Source organism: Helianthus annuus, chromosome 3 (genome assembly GCF_002127325.2).
Source record: "Helianthus annuus cultivar XRQ/B chromosome 3, HanXRQr2.0-SUNRISE, whole genome shotgun sequence".
NCBI classification, from domain to species: Eukaryota; Viridiplantae; Streptophyta; class Magnoliopsida; order Asterales; family Asteraceae; genus Helianthus; species Helianthus annuus.
The window spans coordinates 89,294,028-89,308,441 of NC_035435.2; the positions used below are offsets into that span (position 1 = coordinate 89,294,028).

Genomic DNA, 14,414 nt, shown 5'->3' on the forward strand with positions numbered 1-14,414 from the left:
AAATTTTCTAATTTTTTTTTATTTTTTTTATTTTTTGTGTTTTTTTCAAAATCAAGACTCGATTATTTACATGTATCCCATCCCCACACTTAGAGATTGCATTGTCCCTAATGCAAAAACGAAAATACGACTCAACTACTACCTAAAAAATAAAGACTGCAAGCGAAATAGATAAATAATATACAACAACAAAAAGGGAAACGACTTAGCTGAGTATGTGAGAATGTCAAAGTGCCAGTCGTTTCCACATAAGCCTTCCAATTCGATACACGCTCAGCAAACAACTCTAACCTCGGACACGCGAACGAAAGCGGCTAAACAATCAACCTATCAATAATCAACACAAACTCGCAAAACATAATATATATATATATATATATATATATATATATATATATATATATATATATATATATATATATATATATATATATATATATATATATATATATATATATATATATATATATATCGTCAAAAGATGAGCAGTTTCAACCACATAAACCAACCCAACCTCCCTAACCAACCTGTTCACAGTATCAATATCAGTACAGACCAACTAATGAGGATTAAAAACAACATAAAAGAAAAATAATCAGCAGCTGCTCCTGCATCCTCATGCCATCCCCACACTAGTCCTCATCACTGTCCTCCTCTTGACCACCTGCACCACTGCTCTCTCCAAATACATGGAATGGAGGATCCGGCTCAACCCTCGCACCAGCACTAGCCGGGCCCTCCTACTGCCTCGGCTGGAAGAAGTCCGGGATCCTCATACTGTGAGTAGTCATCATGTAACGAAGAGCATCATCCTGCCTCTCCTGACCCAACTGCATCAACCCGATCAGATGCTCTAACCTGTCAAATCTCTGCTCCACATAGCCAGAGAGTGACTGCAACGTGACGGGCTCAGGTGGAGGCTGCCTCCTAAGATACTGCTATGCTGGTAGCTCGTGTCTCTGCGGTGGCCGCTGTCGGTGTGTCGGATCAATCTGAATCATGCCATCCTCAGCTGGATGTCCCTCCAGTGGCTACACCTGCGGGCCCTGCCTGATCGGCTCCCAGCCGATAGGCTCCGTCCAAGATGTTATACCCGCATGCTGTAACTCTCTCAACCCAAACGTCACTGCCCTGGGCCCCTCGTGTAGAAATTAGGGAACATACTAAGTGAACACCCACAAATTTTCTACGATCTGAGTAATGTAGGGGCCCATATCCAAACCAGCCAGAGAACTACCTCGACGACCTCTACTAAAAGAATCTACTAAGACTGTAGCCAGATTCATCTCCCTATTCTCCACACGGCACATCAAAATAAACAACTCTATCCAGTTTGCCTTATTCTCCCCAAACTTCCGACCCACCAAAGTAGTAGACAAAATTTTCAACACATACCTATAGATTGGGTTACGAACCGAAGTGATCAAGTTCGTAACCGCGAACGGTTGATCGGAAATCGTCCTCCAAAAGTTCCTCAGCTCAGTCGCACCAACACCATAATCCCTAGGTTGAGAATAAGCACCCCTCAAACTAGTAATAAACTCCGGCCGCTTCACTTCCTCTTCAGTATACAACCTCGACACTATGGCAAACCTCGCCATATTCATATCATACACCTGCCTACCTAAACTGAACGACACAGCTGTGTCCTGTTCAAACTTTCCCTCTTTATGCACCCACGTGCTATGAAACTCTAACACCAATTCCTCATATTGCGGCTGTATACACTCCATCGAATCAATCAACCTTTGACCCAAAAGGTTCGTCACCTCCTGCTTTGAAACTATTTCACTCAACCACAACCAGTCTATCGCCCTGTGCTGCAGCAAATCAGTTTTCTTCAGTTTATCATACTTGTTCCATTCTGATGTACTCGGCTCAAACTTCAATATCGGGTGATCAGCTCTATGAGTTTTCCTATCCAGAATAAAATTATACGACCTTTGATATTCAATCTTTCTCAGCTTAGGATCATCGGCAGCTATCTGAACGATTGGAGTCTCTTGCGGGACCGGGTCTTGTTGGGGTGGATCCTGTTGCGGTGCCGACTGACGTAAACCTGTCTTTCATGACCTGCCTCGGCGCGAACTGCTCGCCATGTCTGCAAAACAGGTACAATCTAAACAAAACAAGCAGACAATCAGTAATAACAAACTATTTTTTGTATTTTTATTTTTTTATGTTTTGTGTTTTTTAGAAAATTTTATATTTTTTTTGAATTTTTATATTTTTTTGGATTTTTTTATAATTTTTTTTACGAAAAGAAAGAAATAGCCGTATAGCATTTCATTCGCAGCTAAATCTGAAACAAATGGGTTACCTTTTTTTACAAATGCTAAGTGATAGTTAAACTCGCTCGAATGGGGATTGAGTACGGGCGAGCTTAAACCACTTGTACGTGCAAGTAAACCCAAAAAACAACTAACTACGACTCGAACTATGACTAAAACTTGACTAAGAACGACACAAAGACACTAAACGGACTCAATGTACACTACCCCCATGGCACCTTAATTGTCCGAAATTAAAACGAGTGCCTAAACAATGACATTGAAGTCATTTGCTTTTCGGTTGTTTTAAAACAAATTGAGTTTCGACAACTTCCGCCTAGTTAAAGGAGGTTTGTTACCGCTACAAAAATTTAGTTTTAAAGCGCAAGATGGAAACTTCAATTGCCAATGTACCATACCAATTCAAGCAAAACATTCAACACCCCAAACCAATACTAGCCGCACCCATATGTCGATACTAAACAACCTAAACATACTTAAGACCAAGAACACTTGCAAATGATAAGTGACAAAGGGACATTAGCAAGCTCTAAATTAGGTCCCGTTACTCCCAAACCAACCCATCCGCAACCTGCTTTGGACTAAAAACAACGTACAATTAAACGAAACAATAAACATGTCTTGAACCTAATATAATCTCAACCATAAACCACGCTGAATCAATGATCCAACCCTTATCCTCCCACACCCAAATTTGCTATACCACAAACCAACTAGCAGACCTGACTTGCAAACATAACATAGCTGCACGGCTGACTCGCCTAACCTAAATCAAATGACTAGAAGACTTTGACACAAACCAGACTCCGATCGACCAACGAACTGACTCAACACAAAACTGACTCGAAACCACTTGACATAGACGACTCAACTGACCCGACACACACCATTACCCAATGACTCGACCTAGACCTACTCGACTCGAACCTGACTCAACAAGGACTGAGACAAGACGACTCGAAGACATATGGACCTACAATGGACACGACGAAACATAACTAGACATCAACCTACTAGAAACACATGAAAGATGAAAATAGAAAAGGAAATCATACCTGAGATGTTGAGATTTGGGAAGAAACTTGAAATTTTTAGTGAATTTATGTGTCCCGAATCGCACAAAGCCGGCGACTAGGTGATGAAAATATTCCGTGGGTTTTGTTCACCGTTGAATTTTGGCCACGTGGATTTTAAAATGGTGGAAATTGGTGATGATATGATGGAAATATTGTTAGTTTAGGGTGGGCAAGGGTTTTCGGCGGTGGGGTGATTAGAAAAGGGGTTTGGGTTGAATCTGGGGAGAAGAGCTGGAAAGATGGGGTGCTAACTGACCTTATATGTAGTCGCGCTACGCCACAAAGTCTAGGTTAGCTGTGGCGCGACGCCACGGCAGGGTTCAAGTGAAGGGGGTTCATGTTCATGGTGGTTCAAGGTTGTTTTGATGACCCTAAGGGCCGTGCTACGCCACAGGGTGGTGCTTTTATGGTGGCGCGATGCCACAACCTTTTTTTAACAGAAGGATTTGTAAAAATTTGAGTTCTGGGACTTAGAAAAATTTCTAACTTTTTCCAAACCTTCCCCAAACCATCCCAAATTTTTTCTAAGTGTTGGGACTTACCTGGGAAGCCGTTTTCTTCGCAAATTCAGCTCTTCAAAGGTTCGATTCCTGCAAAATCACTCAAACACACAAAACACAAACAGGAAAAACTACGAAAAAATATGAAAATTTAACGAAATTACACACGATACATACTCCACACTTGGGATTTCATCCCAAAACACTAATTGGCGGCTTTAGATGGGATTTCGAGAGGAGTTTCCTCCCTCTCGTCCTTGTTTATCGCTCCTAAAATGTAATGTTTCAAACGATGGTTGTTCACCTTCCAACTACGGCCATCCTTGTCATCCATGATCTCCACCACTCCATGCGGAAACACGTAGTGGACCATATAGGGTCCCGACCACTTGGACTTCAACTTCCCCGCAAATAACTTCAATCATGAGTTGTAAAGAAGCACTTTGTCGCCTTTGCTAAACTCCTTCACTTTTCTCAACTTTCTATCATGTAGCACCTTCGTTTTCTCCTTGATTCCCAACGATCGAGCATAGGTCGCATCCCTAAGCTCCTCTAGCTCATGGTTTTGAAAGAACCGCTTCCTAGCGGCTTCGGTCATATCAAGATTAACGGTTTTCAATGCCCAAAACGCCCTATGCTCTAACTCTACGGGAAGGTGACAATCTTTTTCGTAGACAATCATGAAAGGTGTAGTTCCTAAAGGTGTCTTGTAGGTGGTTCTAAACGCCCATAATGCATCGTCTAGCTTGTCGGACCAATCCTTCCTATTTTTACCGACTGTTTTCTCTAAGATTCGTTTAATACCGCGATTCGCATTTTCCACTTGTCCACTTGTTTGTGGATGATATGCGGTAGACAAACGATGAGTGACTCCGTAGCGTGCAAGCAATTTCTCCATCAATGCATTGCAAAAGTGAGTGCCACGGTCAATAATTAAGGCTTTAGGAGTCCCGAATCGGGAAAAGAGCTTTTTAAGGAACTTCAAAACTACTCGGGCTTCATTTGTGGGAAGAGCTTAAGCCTCAACCCATTTAGACACGTAGTCGATTGCCACGAGTATGTAATGATTTCCTTTGGAGTTTGGGAAGGGTCCCATGAAATCAATACCCCAAATGTCAAAACCTCTACTACTTGTATTGTCTAGGATCGTGTGTCTGACCCGAATGAGTCATTCAGAGGAGTTTTGATCTGTTTCAGGTGCGAAAAACAAGAAACAGACTTAGAAACAACTTGTTCTTCACTTTAAACAACTATTTGATTGATTTAACACTGATTACAATCAAACTTCACACCGGCAGCACCTCGGTATGGGATTCAGAAACTGATACATATGATTTTGCTTGTAACCTATATATAGTGCCATGATTCCGCTTGAAACACACATGAACCAGTTCGAGCGGAATAACAAGGTTGTGATTCCGCTTGAAAGTGACCACAGTTATTTCAATCGGAATAGCATGTTCAAGCGAAATCAGCTTTAATACAACCTTAAACATCCTATTTTCTCGATCTATGTGCCCTGATTTATACAGTCTAATGTAAGACTTGATACAAGACGAAGTCGACAGATGCATGCACTAACAGACTCCCCCTCAGATGTTAACGAGTCTTACGGTGTCGAGTCATTGCAACTTCAGTCTTTATTAGTCTCTGGGCTTCACTCTTTCTATTCTTCTCTCGAATATCTTCAGACTCCCCCTTACTATGTGCTGGCATTCCTTAAGTTCATCAGCATCGTCAGCTTCAGGATCGTAGTCTGGCTTTCACAGGTTCAAGATCGTTGCCTGGATCAAACTTTGACCATAGAATCGAATCCTGGCTCATGCTCTATCCACAGAATCTTCAGGTATCGGAACCTGGCTCTTTAAACACAAGTTTCTCAGGATCGATCAACCTGACTCAGATTTACACCTGCACAATATCTACCTCAAAATAAATTTTACACATTTAATTTCAAAACATATGCACTAACTCAAACTCTCCCTTATATAAACTTATAATCTTGATGAACCACTTGTAGATTAGGTCGAAACACATTTGTTTTCAAGCACAGACTCTCACAAAATGTCATCATGTTTAGCACTTGGAACTTTGAAAATCAGCTTTTCAACAGCAGTTGTCAAAAATCTTTTTGAATTTTTCAAAAGTTTATGCTAAAGCACACTGAAAATCTTTTTGGATTTTTAATTGTAAAGAAATGCAATAAACAAATATTTAAAGACAATATTTTTGTGAGTTTGTGTAAGAGGATCATATCAGCTTTTGAGACGTATCACCAACACCGTTAAGCTTCATTTCATTTTATGTTCTAAACAATTCACCTAGATTGTCAGTATATTGGTCCACTTAAATTTTCACACAAAGTTCAACTGTTTCAAGATACGAAATTAATGTCTTAAGCACTTAAACTTATTCGCGTGTCCCACTACTTGAATATACTCCCGTATCCAGATCCCAATATTCAGTCTTACAGGTGAGTATACCACAGATGATATCTGTAAAGGGGTTAGATGCGAAACCGTGAGAGCTCAGGTCAGAACTTCCGTTCAGCAGAGAGATGACGGTTCGACTTTTGGTGTGTCCCCTTTGGAGGATCTTTTCTTCAACAACAATGATTATCAATTTTATTGTTTCATCATTTTGCTGAGGGCGATGCTATATTACAAGCATTTGCAGAAAGTATTATACGAGGATTAGGTCAGAATTTCCATTCAGCAGAAGTCCCGGGATAATACCCTAGATATCACTGAGTATAAAGACCTAGTATCTCAGAAAGAGTGACCTTTCAAACAAGATTTCGGGGGTTACCCATATATCCAAGAAGTTGTTACCCACAAAATAAGCAAGTTTGAATTTAGGTTTATATCTCGTCACAATCTATTAAATGTGTAAAAACCTACTGGCATATCCACAGTGAGATTGTTTATCACATTTTATCTTTCCATTTCTTTAGCATGTTGTGACAGTCCACTGATGTACTATCATTTCCTCTTTTATACATCAAAACTCATTTTTAAATTTTATCATGTTTTTGGCTTTTTCAAATTTTCTAATGTTTTTGGATTTTCTGAAATTTTTACTCCCCCTAAAATGCAAACACATTTTAAAGAAATTTGAAAAACAAACTGAGCTCTTGACCCACTTTGTAGAAACAAATTTTAAAAACAAACTATTCAAGTAAAATGACAACCGATATCAAATTGCTTCAATTCGCCATCCACTTAGCATAAACAATCAGAACTCCCCCTTTCAACAAACCATTTTCTCATTTAGATTTCAAAACACTTAAGTTTGTTTTAATCAAAATGATTTTTCCGGAAAATAAGTTTGTTTTTACCACTTGTAGGGATTGGTTCATCATCTTGTTCAATTTTAACCACTGGTAGTGAATCAAGTACAACTTAATGTCCCTGATTTACCACTTGCAAGTAAGCACCATCAAACCTCTGTACCACTTGTAAAAATATCCAAAACATTTAACCACATGTAGGAATAAAACATCTACACAAACCATTTTACCAATCAGGATGCTAATTCCTGCTTCACACTTACCAACCTGGAAGCTCCGACATAGTCCTTCACCTGTAAAATTTAAACACATTTAAAATCTTTCACAAAAAACTATTTTAAACATGTATGATGCCGATTCCTGATCCACAATTACAAACTTGGGATCTCCGGCAAGTCTAGATTTTCAAGGAAAGAGAATTTCCACCCAAGTCTTACCAACCTTGGGTGTTTTCAACTCTTGTTCAGTTGGGTTATATGTTGCTTTCTTTGTTGCAGAAAATCTTTAACCCCTTTTACTTTCCCATCAATCATTTTCCCAAAAATCTTCTTCACATTTCCATTGAAAACTTTCTCAATATCAAATTCCTTCTGATCAGAAAAGAATTGATTTGAGATCTCAACTTTACCAACTTTTTGCTTAATATTTTCAAACTTCAGAGATGGAAATTTAACATCATCTACTGAAGGCACAGATTTTTCTTCTTTTACTTCAACCTGTGGCTCCTCTGATTTTGTGGAATCAGGTTCATCGCCGACTTTCTCATCAACTTTCTTAACAACCCACACTTGGTTGTCTTTGGCTTTCTTTTTTTAAAATTTTTCTTTGAACTCTCACCAACTTCATAAGTCGAATTTTCAAAAGTTTTGAAATTTTCAGTTGGTGGTTCAATATCAACAACTTTTTCTTTCAATTTTTCAAAAACTCCCTGTTTTGGTTTTGTCATTTGAGAACAAGTTGATGCAATGTGACCAACTTCATTGCATTTGAAACACGTTCGAGTCTCTACTGGATGAAACACTCCAGTTCCTTTCTTTTTCTTCTCAGCAAGAAACTCCTGATTTGATTGTTTCCAGAACGGTTTCTTCTGTTCATCCTCTGCACTTCCACCTGAAAGAAATTCTGTTTTTGTTTTAAAATTTTTCTCATTTTTATAATTTTCTGGTAGAATAAAACCTAATCCTTTCTTTTTGTAGCTACCATTATGGTTTGGTTTCTTTTGAAAACCAGAACCAAAATTGTAACCCTTTTTCTTATTTAAACGCTGTTGAACTCTTGAAGTGTATTTTTTAGGTTTTCTAGTAAGATTTAAATCTTTTATTTCAGAAATATTAATTTTTGTCATTTTGAAAACCTTTTTGATCATTTCAAATCTAACACTTCTTATTGGAAACTCTTTGTCAGAGTATAACTTGTCAGAATCATTTAAAATGTATGCTACTTCAAATGTTTCGTCATCCAAATTAGATCTTGATAACAAAAACTCTTTACTGTACGCCTGTTTAGCCATCGGTTTTGAACTGTGGACTGACGAACTTGACCCTCCAAACTCAGACTCCTCATCAGTATCCAACACCTGATCGACCACCTTTTTGATTAACTCAGACTCATGATCAGTGTCAGACGATGTGAAAGTGACGCCAATGTTTTCTGGTAATTCATCAGTTGTATCGGTTTTTAGCTTTATATTGACTGCTTTTTTGACTTGCTCCTCATTTGGTTTTCTGGGAGAATAACCTTCCCAGATCGAAGGTGGACACTTGTTATAGCTAACACTCAGTTTCTTACCAGTATCCTTCTTCTTTGGCTTGTCATCTTGAAAAGCTTCGAAACCCGCAACAGTTGGATAAATTCGATTAATAAGATAATCAGAACTAGAATAACTTTGTAATAAGCGTCTGATTCTCTCATTCTCAATCTTCTCCTTCTCCAACTCTTGTTTCAGTGTAGCACATTCTTCAATGTAAGGATTTATAGCTTTTTGCTTCGACATCATTGTTGCGTTCATCATTGTCAAAGCGTTTTCCCTCTCAGAGTTAGTCTTTTGAAGACCAGTTACTGTTCTATTCAAAACATCATAATATTCTTTCACATAATTGAGGTTGAACGGTAATTGTTCTTTCATCTTCTCATACTCTGCCAGCTTTTCGTCTTTTTCTGCACATTCCTTGCATGGTTCTAAACACTTCAAGAAAGGCTTGATGACTTCAACAATCTTTTCTGCTTCAGTCACCTTTTCTTTTTCACCGACCTCCTCAGCATTAACTTGAACTTCTTCATGTTGAACAATCTCATCTTTTTCTGCATCACTTTCAGACTTCATTTCTTTTTGTTCTTTTGCAACTCGTCTCTCCTTTAGTTTCTCCAAGCGATCTGCAAAATAAAAATGAAAACTTTCAGGAGAGAGATGAGATTTTGCAATATTAATATGTTTTTCTTCATCATTATCACTACTATCATCAGTTGGTGATTGATCAAACTCTACTGATTTGTCAGAACTATCATCCGAAGATCCAGAATCAGATGGTGTTTGATCAAAGATAACTTCTCTTTCTGAATTCTCATCTGAAATCTGTGAACTTTCATCAGATGATACAGATTTTTCCTCTTTATTCTTCACACTTTCACCAATAGACTTCATCCACTCGGTGAACATATCTGGTTCTTTAACAATCTTGGCAATGAAAGCTTTGAAATCTCCTTTTTCATCTGTAAACATATCCCAGCTAAAGCCTTCAGGCAATCTTTCATCATCCTGAATGTTCCAGTTTAAGTTTTCTTGATTCCCCAGACATGCTCTCTTTGAATCCTCTATCACTTTTCTACCATGAGCCACTTGTGGTTCTTGCTGTTGCTGTTGACCGACTTGTTGATAAATGGCTTTCCGGTAGTAGTCATCTTTTTCGAACGGATTCTTTGCATCATTTGCTTCTCTGTTCTTGCACTCCCTCTTGAAATGACCTTTCTCCCTGCATCGAAAACAAGTAACTTTAGATTTATCAAAACCCAAAGTTGAAACATGTGCATCAACAAAGTCATTTCTTCCGGTAATCAATTTAAACTTTTCAGCTCTTCTCAGAACACTAGCTAGACACCATTTGATGTCCATTAGCTCCATTTCTTCAGCGTCTATCTGATCGTAATCCTCCTTTGTTAGCATAGGATTTCCGATCCTTCCTGTAACCAAGCCCTCATAGGATAATAACACAGAACCAAGTAATGCCATGTGATCTTTCGCAACCTCTCAGAAAAGATTTGACCATCTGGAAGATTCAAGGCAATGTTGCACTGTATCACATAACCATTTCCAGTTTTTGTGCTTTGAGAATGAAAACTTGATGTTGTATCTTTTGGATTAACACTTGGGTATGAAGAAAATTCAAGGCAATGTTGCACTGTATCACATAACCATTCAAGGCAATGTTGCACTGTATCACATAACCACTGCTTTTGTTTGAACTTTGATCAATTTTTTCAGATGAATCTCCAGCACTAAATGCAGTTTGGATTTTCGGACTTCTTTCAACTTCTGAATCACTGCCTTTGTAGTACATTTTTACATCCTATTGACCACTTGGACTATTCATTCTCGCAATCTTTTGCTGTTCCAGATCTTGACCCTCAATCTTCTCAAGAAACTGAGAAATTGTTAACCCATCATATACCCTAGTGTTCTTCAGAATCATCAAGTAAGTTCCCCACTCTTTCTGTGGCAAAGCATCAGCTAACTTGTCGACCCACTCTTTACGATCTTTTGTATGCTCAGCATCGACATGGACCGAACTAAGTGGCAGTATCTTTCAATTAGCTTCTTTGTATCTTCCCCTGGTAAACTGCTGAATAGATCAAATTCTTTCTTAAGCAGTGCCTTTTTACTTTTAATCATATTCTCACTACCCTCAAACTTGACTCTAAGAGCATCCCAAATTGATTTTGAAGTTTTGTCATGCTAAAGCAATATGAAGATGTCTTCTTTAATAGCTTGCTGAAGTAGACTGATCATCATTTTTTCAGCTCTATACATTTCTCGTTCTTTGTCATTGAACTCTAAGATTTCTTTTTCAGTTTGCAGTTCAGTACGAGGTAGAACATATCTCTTCAAAATACACTCCCATGATCTCAGATGATTAGCTTGTACCCAGTTTTCGAACCTATCTTTCCATCCGTAATACTCCTCAATGCTCATTAGTTTTGGGGGTTTTTGAGTAGTTCCAGTTTCATTTTCCAAATTCATGTTCTGAGCAATGACAGCCGGAGTAGTCGGGGATGTGGCGAACACGTTGTAGAAATTTTCACTCATGATGAAATCAAATTCAAGCGAAATATCTTTCAAACACCTATTCAAGCGAAATAACTGAAAAAGACAACTTCAAGAGAGATCAATAGTTCAGGCGGAATAAGCAGTTTAAGCAAAATGACCTGATTTCGCTTGAAATTCAAGCGGAATAAGACCTTTCGAGCGGAATCAGGTAATTCAAGCGAAATCACTGATTTCGCTTGAAACCTTTCAAGCGGAATAGGTAACTTGGAGCGGAATCAGACAAACAAAGTCACAATTTCGAGTGGAATCAGAAAGTGCTCATTCAAGCGGAATCACTTTGCAAGTCCATTTCTACCATTTTTAATGTGAATTTTAATGTGAAACTTTCAAGGCTTTGTTAATATCCAATTTTAAACAATCTGTGAAAAATTTGGCCGATTTTGACCGTTAAATTTTGTTCAATTCAAGAAAGAAGGTGTAGAAGTAAGAAAATGCAATGTAAATCAGCTATAATCTGCAGAACTCCTCCTCCTGAGCTCTGATACCACTTGTAGGATCGTGTGTCTGACCCGAATGAGTCGTTCAGAGGAGTTTTGATCTGTTTCAGGTGCGGAAAACAAGAAACAGACTTAGAAACAACTTGTTCTTCACTTTAAACAACTATTTGATTGATTTAACACTGATTACAATCAAACTTCACACCGGCAGCACCTCGGTATGGAATTCAGAAACTGATACATATGATTTCGCTTGTAACCTATATATAGTGCCATGATTCCGCTTGAAATACACATGAACCAGTTCCAGCGGAATAACAAGGTTGTGATTCCGCTTGAAAGTGACCACGATTATTTCAAGCGGAATAGCATGTTCAAGCGAAATCAGCTTTAATACAACCTTAAACATCCTATTTTCTCGATCTACGTGCCCTGATTTATACAATCTAATGTAAGACTCGATACAAGACGAAGTCGATAGATGCATGCACTAACATATTGGATTTTGGGGCATCTCATCTTTGGCGGAAATATTGCCGGTTCATTGACATGCATCACATGTGTTCACGAACTCAACGACATCTCTAAGTACGGTAGGCCAATAAAAACCACAATCAAGTACCTTTTGAGCGGTGGCATGTGCTCCATGGTGTCCTCCCGTGAGACCTTCATGCACATGTTTTATGATGTTCCACTGCTCCTCTCTCGACACACAACGTCTAAGAACCCTATCTCCCCCTATCCTAAAGAGAAAAGGATCGTCCCAAACATACTTTCTCGTCTCATTAATGAATTTCCTACGTTGTTGTGTAGTCATTCCTCTCACAATGTTGCCACTAGAAAGATAGTTAGCTAAGTCACAAAACCATGGTAAGCCTTCTTTCTCGGCCTCAACAAACTCTATAGACTCGTGAGGGAACGTATCTCCAATCGCCTCCTCACGAATCTCTTCTCTCTTGGGGTCCTCTAGACGCGATAGATGATCGGCCACCACATTCTCGGCCCCTCTCTTGTCCCTAATCTCAATATCGAACTCACTAAGTAAGAGAATCCACCGAATGCGTCGGGGTTTAGCGTCTTTCTTTTGAAAAATAAAACGCAACGCGGAGTGATCGGTGAAGACTATCGTCTTATAGAACAAGATATGAGCGGCATTTGTCGAAAGCGACTACTATGGCTAAGAGTTCTTTTTTCGTGGTGGTATAGTTCTCTTGAGCATCATTTCGCGTTTTGCTCGTGTAGTATATAGGATGAAAGTGCTTATCCTTTCTTTTTCCTAAAACCGCTCCAAAAGCATAGTCACTCGCATCGCACATGGGCTCAAACCGCAAGCTCCAGTCAGGCGAGATAAGAATAGGTGCACTAACAAGCTGCTCCTTCAAGAAGTTGAACGGTTTAAGACATTCTTCATCGAAGACGAATGGAACGTCTTTCTCTAGCAAACGGGTCATGGGGCGGGTGATTTTTGAGAAATCCCTAATAAAGCGTCTATAGAAGCCTGCATGCCCTAGAAAACTCCTAATCGACTTCACACTCGTGGGTGGAGGTAACCTACTAATGGTATCTATTTTCGCATGGTCTACCTCAATACCCTCCCTAGAGATCTTATGCCCTAATACAATACCTTCCGTCACATGAAGTGACACTTCTCCCAGTTTAGCATAAGCTTGGTTTCCACGCACCGCTTCAACATCCTCTCTAGGTTCTTCAAACACGCATCAAAAGAGTCACCATAAACTGAAAAATCATCCATGAACACCTCCATGGAACTCTCTATCATGTCCTGAAATATGGCGACCATGCACCGCTGAAAAGTAGCTGGAGCTTTGCATAACCCAAATGGCATGCGTCGGTACGCATAGGTGCCACAGGGGCATGTGAAGGTGGTCTTATCCTGATCCTCCGGTGCTATGGAGATCTGGAAGTAACCGGAAAAGCCGTCGAGAAAACAATAGAATTGTTGATCGGCTAGATGCTCCAACATTTGATCGATGAAGGGCAATGAGAAATGGTCTTTTCGGGTGGCTTCATTCAACTTTCGGTAGTCGATGCACACGCGCCACCCCGTGACTGTATGTGAAGGGATAAGCTCATTCTTAGCATTCATGACAACGGTCATCCCTCCCTTCTTAGGGACAACCTGTGTGAGACAAACCCATGGAGAGTCGGAAATGAGATATATCATCCCCGCATCTAGGAGTTTAAGAACCTCCTTATTCACAACTTCTTGCATGTTGGGGTTAAGCCTCCTTTGGGGTTGCACCACCGGCTTATAATCATCCTCCATGAGTATCCAGTGGGTGCAATAGGAAGGGCTTATGCCCTTGATGTCGGACAACCTCCATGCAATGGTCTCCTTGTTGGCCCTCAACACCTCCAACACTCTCATCTTCTCTTCCTCTTCTAACTTTGACGAGATAATGATGGGTAGCTCGGAACCCTCCCCTAAGAAAGCATACTCTAAATGCGATGGAAGTACCTTAAGCTCTAATGGTGGGGG

General features: G+C 39.5%; 1 protein-coding gene across 1 annotated transcript; it reads right to left on the reverse strand.

Moving 5' to 3' along the window:
• Positions 1 to 4,288: 4,288 nt before the first annotated feature.
• On the reverse strand, positions 4,289 to 4,765 carry LOC110931516. Its single transcript, XM_022174906.1, has one exon. The coding sequence runs from the start codon at positions 4,763 to 4,765 to the stop codon at positions 4,289 to 4,291; it is 477 nt and encodes a 158-aa protein (XP_022030598.1).
• Between the last annotated feature and the right edge of the window lie 9,649 nt (positions 4,766 to 14,414).

What these genes read in the sequence shown, in the direction of transcription:
- LOC110931516 (XM_022174906.1), bottom strand. Translation starts at nt 4,765, where the DNA reads ATGGAGAAATTGCTTGCACGCTACGGAGTCACTCATCGTTTGTCTACC.